Here is a 16,258-nt window from a genome sequence, read left to right on the forward strand (position 1 = left end):
TCCTCTGATTTAATGCTACTCTAAATGTCATTTTCTTTTATTAAATCCTTTCTTTCGCTTTTGATCTTCTTTATAGCAGAGCCACTGGTCATATGGAAACTATTATTGGGAGATGAAAGACTTCATTGCAGTTAAATAAGAGTGAATCATTTGGGCCAATAATACACACATCCAGTGAGGTACCATTTGTGTCCGAATGCCCTATGTTGTTCACTTTGTAGCAAAGCCATCGAGGTTTATAAAGGGATTTACAAAAACCTGCTTTTTGTCTGAAATGTGTAGTCTGACAACATGAAAACATTAATATGCAGTCCTTAACTCCTTATATATAAGATCAAAATAATGCCACTTTTCAATTTAAAACTGAGTCTTTCATTTAAAGTGGAGATACCACTTAATTAAAGTTAAATGTCAGTTTTTTAAAAATAAATTTAAATGATCTACATCAAAATTCTACCATCATTTGAAACCTGTCTAAGATGCCACCTTCCTTTTGAAGCAGCCCATGTTGTCTCCTCTGATAGGGTTTCACTCGCCCTTTCAAGTCCTGCACGACCTGCATCCCTTAGGACAGTGGTCGGCAAACTGCGGCTCACAAGCCGCGGTTTGCCATTCTGTTGACTAATGAGTTTGCCGACCACTGCCTTAGGACATTCATCTTACTTTGCCTCCAATAGTAATTATATTAATCCACCATTAAGATAAGAGCCTTGAAAGTAATAGTTATGTCTATATTTTATAATTTTTTTCCAAAAATGCCTAAATAGAATCAGGCATAAAGTAGACATTCAAAAGGCATTTGTTGAATTCAATGAAATGTTTATTACTTGATAGAAACATGCTAAATATATATTCAACAGTATCAAAAGGTGTTAGATTTCATAATGAGCCTCACAGACACATACGATTTGTGTCATCATCTATTATTAGGAAGCATCTAAGTGCACATGGTAAGACTACAATCCTATAACAGTGACCTCTGCACCCAGCTCTTGCCCTGGGGACACTTGCGTCTCAAGACAAGTGTAGGCTTTATGAATGGCAGAAAAACAGAATAATTGAAGTGTAAGCTCTGCCATATTAAAGGATGCCCTTCCCCCTTCCGCTCTTTAAAATCAATAAAAACATTTTAAAAAAAGAAGTGTCAGTGTAGATCTTAGACTTGATCCATAGAATAAGGAAAACCCATGTCACAACCTTGATATGCAAGGTACCAAGTGATGGGCATTTAGAAGGTTAGTATTTAGAAAGTGACAGAAGAAACATTTCATTTTTTAGGTAAGCTTCTTTACCCTTCCACTTCCTTTCCAAGTATTTTGCAATAAGCATGTGTTACTTGATAAGAACAAGGGCATTTTAAAAATAAAGGGCAGTTAGGTAAGCAGAAATCCCTGGTGTTGGGCCTCCTGGACTAGCTGCAGGAGCTGTGTGGAAGGCAGACGTGACTGTGCACTCACATAGGTGTGCCTGCGTGCAGGGGTCTGAAAGAGCACCTTAAGTGTTCAGTTGTCTTTCCTGCTCACAGGTAATTGCAAACTTTCACCATAATCTCTGTGCCAGATGTGCTTCCTCACTAGGCATGTGGTAACTTTGGTTCCCTACTTATTAACCTGTACGTGGGTCAGGGGAGGGACTCTGTTAACCACCCCTCAAACTACCTCCTTGCTGGGCTGCATCCAGTTATGGTTTCCCCTCTATGAAAACGATGTAGAAAATTGGGGGCGAAGGACGGAGATACAGAGGAGAGAAATGAAACGGTTTTAATAGATGGAACTTATGAGTTAAGAAAAAGAAAAGATGAACTGAAATCAGATAACCATTTGCATCTCTTGAACTAGATCACAGAATCATTCATTTTAACCATTTTGTTGGACATCATGGGAGTTTCAGCCTAGTTGATCACATGACCAGTCAGCACTGCCAAGATTAAGGTCATTAAGATCATGTTTACATTCTCTTGAAACTTATCTTGTCATTTGGAGAAAATAAGCTTGAGAAAAATCTCCAAGAATTGCCCAATAAGGAATTACCTTAAATTGTAGGCAAAGTCGAAGTGAAGCTATGAGATTTCTGGGGGCGGGAGGGGGGGAATAGGTAGGTGTTCTTGAGACTTTTAGGAAGTCTCCCAGAAAACATTGCCTAAGAATTAAAATCCAAACAAAAGAATTGAATCCAGATCTGACTTTAGTGAAAAGTCCTTCAAATGTTTAATCCCATGAATTAAGAATATATACTCTGATTATTTATTTGTGGTTGAAAGGTATCCTGGATGTTAGAACTTTCTCACACAAAGGAGTTGGTTATTAGAGTCTTGTTTTCTATAGGTTCTGGGTGCCTCTGGTACTGTTTCTCATGGTAACATCTCCTGCTGCCATTTCATGAACTCCCAGGTTCCCACCGGGGAGCTAGTAAAAAAGTTTGCATGATCACTTCGCACCTCTTTAAGAGATTTTTGGATTAAACGGTATTTTGCACATTTGGAAAAATAAGTTTGCTCTCCTCTAATATGACAGAGATATGGCAAGATAATTGAAACTGAAATCTAGTACTCTACCACTGTCATGTATAATTGATATTTCATGGGGAGATTACAGTTACAGACACCAAAACTGTTTTCTGTGTCAATGGGTGTCTAATTACAGTAAAAGCCCATCAACTTTTTTTTTTTGTTCGTGAATATGGCAAAACAAGAGAAAGAGAAGAGACACAGGTAAAAACTCTCAGGACCTTTTTCTTGGCCCAGTTCTTTTTAAAAACCACGTATGTCACAAGAAAAATGTTGAAGCAGATGCCATTAATAACAAATTTCCATTTTGATATTACCGAAATGTCTCTAATAGCATATCTGGTTTTGTGTCATTTGGTCTAGAAACTGATGCCAGGTTTCCTACATTACCCATCCTACACTCTTTTAGGAGGAATATGGTAGAAGAGAAGGAACTAAGGTCTGAAAGCCTGTTTTGAAGCAGTTATCTCTGGAGATAACATTAACAAGGATTGAATAACTGCCAAATGAAATTTAATACATTTTCCCATCCATGAAATAGGCCTCTTAAATACAACAGAATAATTACTATCACAATACTCCCTGGAAACAAAGAGAGCAGACACACTGAATGTCTTTTTGTTTGTGGTGTTTGTTGTTAGCTGAGGATAGGGATGAGGGTGTCTACCAGGGTGCTGTGCATCCCCACATAAAACAGCCTTGCCAGCAGCCACCCAATTTGAAGCTGCCTATCTTTTAAATCAGCTTATGTTGGAGGGGTTGTGGCAGATATTAAATTTTGTAATTTAGTTAGACATCTTGGCGTTGGCCTGGCCTGAGTTGGTGAACCATGATGTTTTTTCCTCTATGATAAAACTAAAATGATTTCCATATCCATATCTATATCTATACACACACACACACACACACACACACACACACACACACACATACACACAATTCTAAAACAAAAGCTCCATAAGTAGATCCTTTTTCTCCCTTAAATCTATAAACAGGGTGAGGCAAAAGTAGGTTTACCGTTGTGAGTATGCGAAAGACAGACTTTATTCTTGTATTATTTATCAATTATTGTATTATTTTCCATAAGAACAACTGTACACTTACTTTGTCTCACCCTGTATTTATACCAAATAAAATTGTTCAATGTTATAAGTTTTCTGAGTTTAAAATTTGTTTCAGCCCTCTAACTGGATGTTCAGTCACTTAGCCATACTTCCAGCCTTAGCTTTCTTCTCTGTCAAATGAGGAATTTGGCCTAACTGGTTTCTAAGTGTCTCCAAGCCCTTAAACTCTATATACTATGATTTAAAAGTACTTCTGCTATATCAATCTTTTCCTCAAAAAGTAAGGTTATTTTACATTTATGGTGCTTACAGACTCAAAAGAAGTAATGTACTTCTAAAGTTATTTAATTCTACCCAATGATAAATTAACACAGGAGAATTTAAATAGCTGTGTCATAATTTGAATATGACTTGAGCTAAGATGAAATGTAACTTAGATATTTGCACATAACAGCCATGGTGTGCAGGGCCTGAAGAAGGGGCAGCGATATTGAGATCACATGATCTGGCCTCCTCTTCCTCTTTTGTAGCTCATGGGACTATTGTAGCTCATGGGACCACGAATGGGGATACCCGATCCTAGGTGGCTCATTCAAAGGATGGCCCACATCTGCTTCAAAATGAGCTGGGCCATCAGATGATCTTGACATTCTGAATTCAGAAATACTAAGACAAAGAGGGAGTTAGCAGCAGGCATGGATCCTGAAAGACTGTTCCACAAGATACCGTGAAGGAAGAGTCCAGCTGGAGTCATGAGGGGCAGAGTCAGGGAGACAGGTTCCAGCCGAGGAGGAGATAGGCTGGACCTGCTCATGAGATAGAAGGAGTGGCCTTAGGTCCTGAGAATCTTGGATCCAAAGCCTAAATTACAGAAACCTTCATGATAAATCTTTTTTTAATTTAATTTGTTGGTTAATAAAATTATATAGGTTTCAGTGTTCAAGTCTATAATACATCATCTGTATATTGTATTGTGTGTTCACCACCCAAAGCCAAGTCTTCTTCTGTTCCTATTTATCCCCCTATATTGTCTTCTAACGCCCTTCCCTCTGGTCATCACCATGCTGTTGTCTTTGTTTATGAGGTTTTGGTTGGGGTTTTATTTTCCTTAACCCCTTCACCTTTTTCACCCAGCCCCCCAGCCTTCCTCCCATCTGACAGCTGTATCTTGGGCAAGCTTAGTGAGGCTCTGGTTCTTACTATTAAAACTGCCTCACTAAATTGATCTCAGGGCACAAAGTCTCACAAAGGGTCACTGTAAGCTCACAAGGACAGGGGCCACATCCAGGCTCTTTGCCATGTGTCCCCAGTCCCTTGCAGAATTACAAGCATGGACTAGATTCATAAACATTGTGAATTAATAAATGTACACTTGGATCAATTAACAATTATTGAATATTTTTTTAGATTTTAGCTCTATCTTTTAGTTTTAGCATAAATATATCTAAAACCATATAGTATGTGACAGTAAGAAGGCTGTTCCTAAAGACTGCAAAAGCATTTGCAATCAATATTAATAAAGTGAACTGTTTTCATAGGCTGGCTTTTAACTTTAAACTATTGTTTATCTAGGTTGAAAGGTTATTATCAAAATGGGGCTCTAATTAAGTATGAATTTTCTTTTTTTTTTTTTTTAAAGGCGCCATCCCAAGAACCTATTTGTAAGTTTAAAAGAATCTGCTTTTTCTGGTTATATGATCACGTTATGTGGAAGGTTGATAGATCCTGACCCTGGCCTGTACAGATAGCAGTAGTGGTTCCTCTGGCTATTTCTGAGCTACCCTAGTGGTGGATTTGTGCTGGCCACGTACTGTCTTTCTTTCCTTGTATTTTACGTGACCAGAAGAAATGTTTCTGAAAGAGAAGTGAATAGGATGCTGTTTTGGTCAAGGAAACATGCAAAGGAAAGCTAATTCTTCAGATTAGAATATTATCTGATAGCCAGAGGCATTGGACTTGATCCTAAAGATTCAGGCTCATTACATATGGATCGGAACCTATCATCCACCCTTCATTTGAACTGAAATACACCTCGTTTACAAAGGAGGTCTTAAAACAGTAAGGATAACTTAGTCCCCAACTTTCCTTTTTTTTAAATATATATTTTATTGATTTTACAGAGAGGAAAGGAGAGGGTTAGAGAGTTAGAAACATCAATGAGAGAGAAACATCAATCAGTTGCCTCCTGCACGCCCCCTACTGGGGATGTGCCCACAACCAAGGTACATGCCCTTGACCGGAATCGAACCTGGGACCCATCAGTCCGCAGGCAGACGCTCTATCCGCTGTGCCAAACCGGTTAGGGCTCCCAACTTTCTTTATGGAAAATAATTGATGTATTGCTTGAGATGATCTAAAATGATCTATGGCAAATATATAAAATTAGGTAACATATATGGCTAAAATCTAAACAAAAACATAGTTGGAACAACTATAGTCTCAAACATATTTATAATAATAATAATCATGTAAGATTTTACTGTCATTGTGCAGGATAGAGATTTAAAATTAAATGGATGTGAACAAAATAGAGGCAAAGATGATTGGAAGTAAAGGCAGCTTGAGTTCTGAGGGTTCTGGAACTACTTAGACCCATATGGTAATGTATTACACACATATTTTCAGAACACAGAACACTCTCTATTATCACTGTGTACCAGTTGTTTGAAATATCTCTTCTTCTTGCATTTAACATGGGACTTGTTCTCTAAAACTTCTAGTATTATTTTCTCCATTTTGGGCTTTGAGTAACTTATCCATCATTATACAACTATTAAAGAAACCAGTTACACTTAGAATCTAGACTCTCATCATTGTATTATTTTCACTCAGTTACACTGTCTTTCATAATAGTTGAGGCAAAGAAAATAGAAGGGTAATTGGTTGTGAATTATTTTTTCCTCTTGTAAAAACTAATCTCAGTGTGACCAAGAAGAGGAAAGAAAAAATTGCAGGATCAATGTCTGAATATATTTTAAGTGAAAAGCAAAATATTAACCTTAAATTATATCATAAATGCCTACAAAGAAGGCTTGAAAGTTTTAATGGAATAATTCTAAAACATCTCTGCTATGCTCAGATCCATGGTTACCTTAGTGATTCCAACTTAGAATCCTTCTTTGTGGAAGTCCAAGAAATGAAATCCACTGGGAATACCAAAAAATATCAGTCAGCACTAAGGTAATTGTTAGGTTAACATTGACCGTTTGATCAAGGCCTGTGAAACTCATGCTTACAAGCTGACATCTTGGATGGAAAGGGTAATCATCGAAGGAATAAATCTGGGAAATGTACAAATTTAAAAATGGCAAATCAAAACCTGAATGGAAAATAGTTATCAGTCTTTGTTTGGAAGGAAAAAAAAAACATGTCCCAACAGTGAGTGAGAAATGGTTGGCGGAACTGTGGGCATGGTCTGCCTATAAGGGATCAGGCTTCAGTTACACATGAAAGACAGGAATGGCATGGCAATGGCATTACGTATGTGGGAAGGGCTTACATTTACTCCATGAACTCCAGGGGCTGAAACTAGAACCAGTGGTGGAATGCGCAAGGAGATTGACTTTGGGTGAAAATGGAATGGACTGCTTTGGGAGACCATCAGGGCCTCAGTGCATTTGCTGCACACTCAGGACCTAAATAATCACCATTTAGAATGATCCAGAAAGGGACTCAGGCACATAGGTGGCAGAGAGCACAGGCTTCCTCAGATCTCTTAGCTACAACATTCATTTATACTTCACGAGTCTTTCAATCCTGTACTATTCTTGCTATATTTTGAATCTGAGCAATTAGTATGACTTAATTGATCCTTTCCCCTGCTCCTGAATTATCTTCTTTGAATTGTCTGTAGCGGTGAGAACTGGATAGTGGGCTGCCTTAGCTAGCATGCCTCTGCTCAGTTCTGGGAATGCGACTGCTGTCAGCTCAGATTCTTGTTGTTGCATTCCTTAGAAATACTCTTTAAACATTTGGTAGCAAAAGAGTGGTGATTCTCCTTTGTGGCTTTATATTTTGGATTAGAAAAAATTCAAGTTTTTTATTTATAGCATTCTAAATTCGTAGATAGATATTTTCAGTGTTAGACTCATTGTCTTGTGTAAATGTTCACCTAACAACAAGCTAAGAAAACAACTAGTTGGAAATGCAAATGAAAATGCAACTTCTCAGGTTCCTCTTAGTTTGCAAAAGCTTAATGTTCTGCATTAAGGCCGAGTACCCTCTAAAGTCAGCAGTCGCAGTCTTCGTGTTGTGGGTTCAACATCTCTGGGCCCAGCGTAGGTAGTACTAGTTAATAGAAAGCTCAGCAGCAGGTTTTTCAGACCGAAGCATCATGCTGCACTCTATGATTTTATTCTTGGAAGCATAAAGACTGTTTACAATATGGTATCTTCCTGGGATCAGAATAGTGAAAAAAAAAAAAAATGGAACAATGTCCAAACTCTTTGGATGGCAATGATGGCATTACTGGTGTGTTTAATAAAACCTTTATTGGGACATTTTCCGGTGTGGTGGCATTGGCAGAAACGGTCCCCCTTTGGATTTGGAACTCGGCAGCTGATGAAATACAGTAAACATTAATTTGGAATGGGCTGCCAGTTTTGGAAAGCCAGGTGACATTTTATTATATTTACCGAGCAGGGGCTGCGTCCCATACTGCCGCAGTTTCCGCTGTCACAGGCTTAGCTGGCATTATGGAAAAAAAATGGCAGGCCTGAGAATCTTATCCCCTGAAATGAAAGTCGAATGCCAAATTGAAATTCCTGTAGGATTTCCGATAGCAATGGGGGAATTGAGAAGCCCACAATTAAGCATATGGGCATTAAGATAATTGTCAGATCTGTTGGCGGACATGATAGAAGACAGATGGGTACGAATCAGTGCGCTCCACTGCAGCACCCTGGGAGACAATTTGACGTTTTACCTGCCTGAGCTCCTCTGCCATATTTGTCACTGGATGTACAGCACGGCATCTTGCTGAGTGTTAAGTGGTTATGCAGGGCACTCTAGGTGTATGCGTGGTCCTTCAGCGCCCTCTAGTGAAATGCGTTTGGGAGTTTTGTTTTGCAAAGGCCAGTCTTCCTTCATTAGGTCCTGGCTACCCCAGTAAATAGCTGTCTCACCTCTGGTTCCCACTAAACTCTATGGTTCATCTCACCTTGCAGGTCGGGGCCCATCGTGAAGACGGAGTGGCCCTGAGAGGCAGCCATTCTCTTGTGCCAAACCAGGTTCCAGTCCCACAGCTTCCTGTCCAGTCGGCCACCTCCCCCGATTTGAACCCGCCCCAGGACCCGTACAGAGGTAGGTCCACTGGGGCCCTTCTGTCCTCACACAACAGCAGAGCTAGTGCTGATCCCCAGCTTACTTGGCATTCGTCCCTCAGGAAGCACTGGCAGAAACCCAAGAATCAAATTTGGCCCAAAAATGGTAAGTAAATGGGAAAGTATTTAGAACAGCTAATTGTGTTTCTTCAGTAGCTGTTTTCTTCAAACATCCCCTGAAATCCTGGTGCTGTTTCAGCAGGGACCAAGACAACAGACTGATGAGAGGAAATTTTATTTTAGCTATTTCCACATCTTACTCATTCAGCTCCTCTAATATGGTTAGTTGTAGCCTGAAAATGATATTTCCAAATGAATAGGAAGGAAGGAAACTGTTTTTGTTGTTGAAGATTGGAGGAAATATAGGCACATCTTTAAAAAAATGGAGTTGTTTGGACAATTTTCGGTACTGAGTCATCTAGCCCCAGAATGATTACCTCAATCATACTGCAGTGGGCTTTTCATGACCCTAGGAAGTTGTCCCTGTTGGGGCAAGACCTGGGTCCCAGGCTCCCTCTGCAACTGACTGAGAAGGTGATGAGGAGACACTTGAATAACATCTCATTCCCCTCACATTTAGAACAAGAATGATAACACTGCCACAGGAATATGTCTAAGCATTTTTCACCTGTTAAACATTGTACTCATCTGAGTATTAGTTATATATGAGGATGCCGCCCCATTTTTATTTGAATAGTAAGAATGTGGCAGACCATTCTTTTAAAGAGCCTTTGGTTTTTCTTTCTCTTTCCTAGATTAATGCTCCTTAAGCTTTAACGTGTATAAGCATGACTTGAGGTCTTGTTTAAATTCAGAATTTGACTCTGCAGGTGTGGGATTCTGCATTTCTAACGGGCTCCCAGGTGCAAGGATGCTCCTGGAACATGGACCAAATTTTGAGTGACAAGGTTCTAGACCACAGATTACAAATAGAGGGCAATACTCGATACACATGCTTCTACCCTATAAATAAAGGATTGCATTAGGGTCAAGTTTTAATGTGTGTTGTGATCTTGAAAGTTGAGCAACAAGAAAGATTGAAATTTCTTCAGCGAGCAGCTATCTGCTTTCCATATGTACCATTTTTAAATGCTGATTACTCTCTGAGGATAAGAGAAGCCTAATTTCAGAATATCATTAGGATATCTATTGAAGTCTTGACTGTACATATTTAGCATACTCCCTGGGAATTATATTTTAAGGACATTTTTCTATTAAATCATTGCATATGGAAGAAACTCAATATAATAGCTGATATTTACTTGGGTTCTTAATCAGAACATTGAGGTGTATGATTTTCATGATTATGATTTTCATTGCAATTAAGTTGATGTTTTGTAGACAGTGAAATTACCATCTACTCCAAAAGATTGCAAAATAGAATTTAACCTCAGAGCCAAGGCAGAGAAAACTTGTTTCCCCGCAGGTGCATTTTTGAAACTTCACCAGGTAGTACATACACACAAAAAAAGGCAGAAGGGTCACAGTTGAGCAGCATGAATTGCATCGCTAGCAGCTCCAAATCTGGAGTGCGAGTTGGTGCCTGGAGTCTTGGTGGAGATGTCACCTGGTCTCTCTGTTTCCGTAGGCATGCCCCCAGGCCTGCAGGGCCAGAGTGTCTCCTCCGGCAGCTCTGAGATCAAATCCGACGATGAGGGCGATGAGAACCTGCAAGACACGAAATCTTCCGAGGACAAGAAATTAGATGACGACAAGAAGGATATCAAATCAATTACTAGGTCAAGATCTAGGTAACAGTATATAATACTGTCGCTTCATTTAATTCCTTTATTGGACTTTGATGAAGTGAACAGAACAGGAAGAAACTATTCAGTTTTTTCCTGGCAGGTAAATCTATAGCTGAAAAGAAAATTAAAGGCCTACTCTAGAGGTACTGAAGTGTCGTTTAAGATACCTGTACTCTAGTGATGCCTGAAGTATCTTTGCATTTATGAATTTGGACCCAGGGCTAATTATACGCAGTAAAAACAATTTGTAACTGATTCAAACACAAAGAGTTGATTTTTAAGACTATACTTATTCTACAAATTTGGTCAGAAATGTTCTTTCTAAAATATTTCTAAAAAGATATCTTCATGATATTAAAAACTCAATTGATGTATATGCAACTGTAATGTTTTTCTTATCTCAAAAGTGAGAAAATGCTGATTTCCCAGCTATATTCTAAACATGTTGATATATATGTAAGAACAAAACCTAAATTGCTAATTTTTTTTTCTCCCAGATATTCCCTCCTATAGAAAAACAACTGCAGAACCTAACTGTCTCCTTGAACTTTAATCTGATAACCAGGTGGTTTTTTAATGCCATGGCACCCATATTTTTGATTTGCTAATTAAATGTACTAAAACGACACCTTCCTTTTAAAGGCTATAGTTCTTAAGGTTATATCTAGTGTCCTACAGGAATTAAGAAGATGTCACCTTTTCATATTGTCTTTATAATTATTATGATAAATTTTATTACATGCCCTATCACAAGTTCCAAAAACCCTAAAAGCTTCTAGCTTACACCTTTCATCATCACTGCGGTTCCCTGACTCTTGGCCACGTTGGTGAGAAATCCCCACGAAGGGCTTTCACATGCTCGCCATCTTCTCTGTTAGTCCAATCAATCAGTCCTCAGGAACTTAAGCAGTGGCCATATTTGCGCGTCTTCATTTACCTTGTGACGTTTCAGCACATTTTAACCTGCTGTTAAGAATCTGCGTATTTTAAAAGGTCACTCCTGTGACATTTACTTAAATCTCCAAAAATGTGTTGTAAGACATTGCTTTTCAAATCTAGGCAGTTTGATTTGCATAACCAATTCTAATTAATTACTAGCCCCAATAACTTTGGAAAACAATTCCCATTTTCAGGCCCACCCTTTGAAAGGTATGGCATGTGTTTGATACATAAAAATATCACCCAAAATTTTTAACTTCAAGACAGGCCCAGCAGAAACCTGACTATGTTCTCCTTTCACTTATTACATCCTATTTGTGTAGTGCAGCCTTGGGCAAACTACGGCCCGCGGGCTGGATCCGGCTGTTCTATCCGGTTCTCTTGCTCTCCCCTCCGCTCCTTTACTTTGAATTTATATTAGTTCACACAAACACTCCATCCATGCTTTTGTTCCGGCCCTCCGGTCCAGTTTAAGAGCCCATTGTGGCCCTCGAGTCAAAAAGTTTGCCCACCCCTGGTGTAGTGGAATGTAGTAGATGTGAATTAATAGGCAGCTTGATTTCCTTGGCAACAGTAGAGGTCAAGGGTGAGGGAGAGAAGGCTCAGCAGCGAAGACAGAGGATCAGATGGCAGAGCCTTTTCCGACTGGTTCAGTTCAGTTGTGTGTTCACTAGCACACATCCACAGCAGACGATCCCATCTGCAGGAGAGTGTAACCTCTGGGGAGCTGAGCCAAGTCTTACATCTTTCTCTGGTGCCTCCCTCCTACGCTCCCTTACAAGTGTTCTTAGCTTACATGGCCACCTTTATGTGCAGCATGTGCTTGCAACCCAAGAATAACACTTCCATTTTTGATCGATTGGGGCTTGTAAACCATAGTTGATCCTTATTGCACTCTGGAAGTTACCCAGAGATTCTCCGAAGTGGAAGATTTAGAGCCATGTAGTTTAAGCCGACTTCATTAAGTGTACATCACATTGACTAGATAACTTCCCACATGTCCTCCAGCTCTGAAGTGCTGTGATTAACACTTTTTCTATGAACATTTCAGATTCGTGGAATTTTAAAATAGAGCTTAACCTTCATGGTTCTTTAGAGCCATGCTTAAATCGCTAGGTAAACATCCTTATAGCTGGTCGCCTCCATATTGTTTGTTGTCATTGTTGTTGTCATGGAGAGCCTATTACTTTTGGTGAAGTTTACTTTATTTTTGATATCTCTCATGCCCCCAAACTCTTGCTCACATTAAATCCTCTTGCTCATATTAAATCAAACTCTTCTGCTCGAAGTTCTTCTTTTCTGTTCTGCCTTCCTGAAGCAAGACATCTCCCACGCCTCTTTTTTACATAATCGCCTGTGAAACACTTGAAGCCTTGATGCCATGAAACCTTCTTTATGCTATGCTTTCCAGATGGCTCATCCTTCTATTTGCCCTCCATTCAAAAGTTTCTTCTCATTTGTCAGCATGACACCCACAAACAGAAGTAATCTTGCCTTTCCAGACTCTACAGAGTCCAGCCATGCCTTTGGTATGAATCACACAATATTTCTGTTCTCACAGTCAGAGATTAGCTTTTGGCTTCATTTTTGACTCACAATGAGTCAGAAGCTCTAACCGGTAGAGTTTGAGTTTGTTTTGCTTTGTTTGTTTTACACAGCTCAAGTCAACTCAGGTTCCCCCTCGCTTGTTTTTGGATCATAAACACCCATCACGTTAAAGCCACGGAGATCATGTGTTTCTAACCTTTTTATTTAATGCATGGAGACAAGGAGACTCAGATACATTAAGTGGAATGACCAAACCTTCAAAGCAAATTCATGGAGAAACCTGGACAAAAGTCTTCATTCCCATTGCTCTGGTGTCGTCAATGTAGGACCTTCTTCTTAATCCTGATAGCTGCATCACGTTAATTTTGACGTATCAAACTGTTTTTGCAATCACTTATTTTCCTTAAGTTTCAGATGTCACGGTATGAAAGTTAAAAAAACAAACAAAAGAACAGCTTCTAAAACTGTTCTTTCTGGGTTGCCCTCCTGTGGGTGGCTTCAGCTGAAGTTGACTGTGGCCCGCTTTGCAGGGTGTAGCCTCGCCCTCCTGCATTAGTATGGGCACACCCTGGGCCCTAACTTTAACCTCTCCTGTTCCGTTTCAGTTTAATATCTAGGGTCTGTGACAGCCATCCAAAGCAATCCCAGCTCGAGTGCATGTAAAACTCTACTAAGGACAAGAGCTTGAGATGGAAACATTCCATGCAAACTCTGGAAGAAAGCAAAAGTAATTGAGTGACCGCCTTTTTCCCCCACACCGTTAGAAAATGTCCCGTCCCTTTTGTCCCGCAGCAATAACGATGACGAGGACCTGACACCAGAGCAGAAGGCAGAGCGTGAGAAGGAGCGGAGGATGGCCAACAATGCCCGCGAACGCCTGCGCGTCCGCGACATCAACGAGGCTTTCAAGGAGCTGGGCCGCATGGTGCAGCTCCACCTCAAGAGTGACAAGCCGCAGACCAAGCTCCTGATCCTCCACCAGGCCGTAGCCGTCATCCTCAGCCTGGAGCAGCAGGTCCGAGGTCAGTGCCAGGCAGCGGCTCCTTGGCAGAAGCCACGTGTCTCCTGGGGCTGGAGGGAGCGTGAAGGACTCGCCTGCCTTGATCAGGAGCAGAGAGGACACAGAAGCACAGCTCAGGATAGTTATGTCCATTGCAGACCACGACTGAATCTAGCAGGCAGCTCCCCTTTCTCCTTAAATTCAGTTATAGGATTCTCTTACCATTAAGACTGCAGTGTGAAGCTTCCCTGTACAGTCAGTCATCGGAGCTTAGTATTTGCTTCACCAGCTTTCTGATACCATAAAGGGCTCTGTGAATCCACCACGCAGCTCACTCTCTACTAGTGACTGAGGGAGGGAGTCTCTAGTGCACTCTCTAACTGTGCCTTCCTTCTGTCTGTAAACCTCAGGAAAGGGTCCTCAGAAGGGTACACACTGCCCTCTACCAGCAGCCTGGGCATTAACTGAAGGCTTTGTGCTTCCTTCTTCCACAGAGAGGAATCTGAATCCAAAAGCTGCGTGTCTGAAAAGAAGGGAGGAAGAAAAGGTATCCTCGGAGCCGCCCCCGCTGTCCTTGGCGGGCCCTCACCCTGGAATGGGAGACGCTTCGAACCACATGGGACAGATGTGAAAGGGCAAGTGAGCTCCCCTGCACCCAGCCTCCCCTGTGGTCCTCCAAGTGAGCTCCCCTGCATCCAGCCTCCCCTGTGGTCCTCCAAGTGAGCTCCCCGGCACCCAGCCTCCCCTGTGGGGCTCCAAGTGAGCTCCCCGGCACCCAGCCTCCCCTGTGGTCCTCCAAGTGAGCTCCCCTGCACCCAGCCTCCCCTGTGGTCCTCCAAGTGAGCTCCCCTGCACCCAGCCTCCCCTGTGGGGCTCCAAGTGAGCTCCCCTGCACCCAGCCTCCCCTGTGGTCCTCCAAGTGAGCTCCCCTGCACCCAGCCTCCCCTGTGGTCCTCCAAGTGAGCTCCCCTGCACCCAGCCTCCCCTGTGGTCCTCCAAGTGAGCTCCCCTGCACCCAGCCTCCCCTGTGGGGCTCCAAGTGAGCTCCCCTGCACCCAGCCTCCCCTGTGGTCCTCCAAGTGAGCTCCCCTGCACCCAGCCTCCCCTGTGGGGCTCCAAGTGAGCTCCCCTGCACTTGACCTTCCCAGTTACTCCCACCAAAGTAGTGGCCAGAACAGTCCATTTCCCCAGATTAACAGATTTTCCCCTTGATAAAGAGCTTGTGAATAAAACATTTACTTCTACTGTTGTCAATATATTAATTATTTCCCCTCTTCTTTTCCTTCTCAGGTCCAAGCTGCCACATTGCTTCATTAACACAAGAGACCACTTCCTTAACAGCTGTATTATCTTAAACCCACATAAACACTTCTCCCTAACCCCTTTTTTGTAATATAAGACAAGTCTGAGTAGTTACGAATCGCAGACGCAAGAGGTTTCAGCATTCCCAATTATCAAAAAACCGAAAAACAAACAAAAAAAAATGAAAGAAAAAAGTGCAACTAGATGACTCTCTCTAACATATCATTCAGAATGTGCAAAGCGGTGTGAGCAGGCTGAGATCAGCCCAGAGACTGAATGGCAATCCTTCCACACTGTGGAACAATGCATTTGTGCCTAAACTTCTTTTGGAAAAAAAATATAATTAATTTGTAAGTCTGAAAAAAATATTTAATTTAAAAATTGTAAACTTGCAATAATGAAAAAGTGTACTTCTGAAGAAAACTACATGAACGTTTTTGTTGGTAATCAAGTCAGCTAGTGTTTCTGATTCCTGGATAGCGAATGAGGGAAGCTCGGCTGCCCTAAAACAAAACCAGCAAACGTCCTGAGACAGCGAAGTGATGACATTAGCCATTCCTTAGGGTAGGAGGAACAGATGGATCTTATAGACCTATGACAAATATATATATAAATATATATATAAATATATATTAAAAATTTAGTGACTATGGTAAGCTTTTGTTCATTTGTTTCAGACTTTTTTCTCCTGTAAAAAAATAGTACTGATTAACTTTTTTAAAAGAAAGATTTTACTGTAAATACGGATTTTTTTTTTTGTCTTATTTCTGTCCCTTCCCGGTTTGTTATCGTAACCTGTAGTGCCAACTCTGCTTCCGGAGGGGTAGTGC

General features: G+C 41.0%; 1 protein-coding gene across 41 annotated transcripts in view; it reads left to right on the top strand.

The window, feature by feature from the left end:
* Positions 1-15,787, top strand: part of TCF4 (transcription factor 4) — a 341,673-nt gene extending 325,886 nt beyond the window's left edge. For 24 of the 41 annotated variants that reach the window (XM_080686322.1, XM_080686349.1, XM_080686351.1 and 21 more), the window contains 5 exons: positions 8,736-8,871; positions 10,480-10,642; positions 13,919-14,148; positions 14,621-14,761; positions 15,417-15,758. In XM_080686322.1, coding sequence (XP_080542448.1) covers positions 8,736-8,871; positions 10,480-10,642; positions 13,919-14,148; positions 14,621-14,757 — 666 coding nt within the window. In that variant the 3' untranslated portion in view covers positions 14,758-14,761; positions 15,417-15,758. Of the gene's footprint in view, positions 1-8,735; positions 8,872-10,479; positions 10,643-13,918; positions 14,149-14,620; positions 14,762-15,416 lie in introns of all 41 variants that reach the window. The other 17 variants (XM_080686315.1, XM_080686323.1, XM_080686316.1 and 14 more) reach the window with 2 other exon arrangements.
* The last annotated feature ends 471 nt before the right edge of the window (positions 15,788-16,258 follow it).

Source organism: Plecotus auritus (genome assembly GCF_963455305.1).
Source record: "Plecotus auritus genome assembly, chromosome: 8".
NCBI lineage: Eukaryota > Metazoa > Chordata > Mammalia > Chiroptera > Vespertilionidae > Plecotus > Plecotus auritus.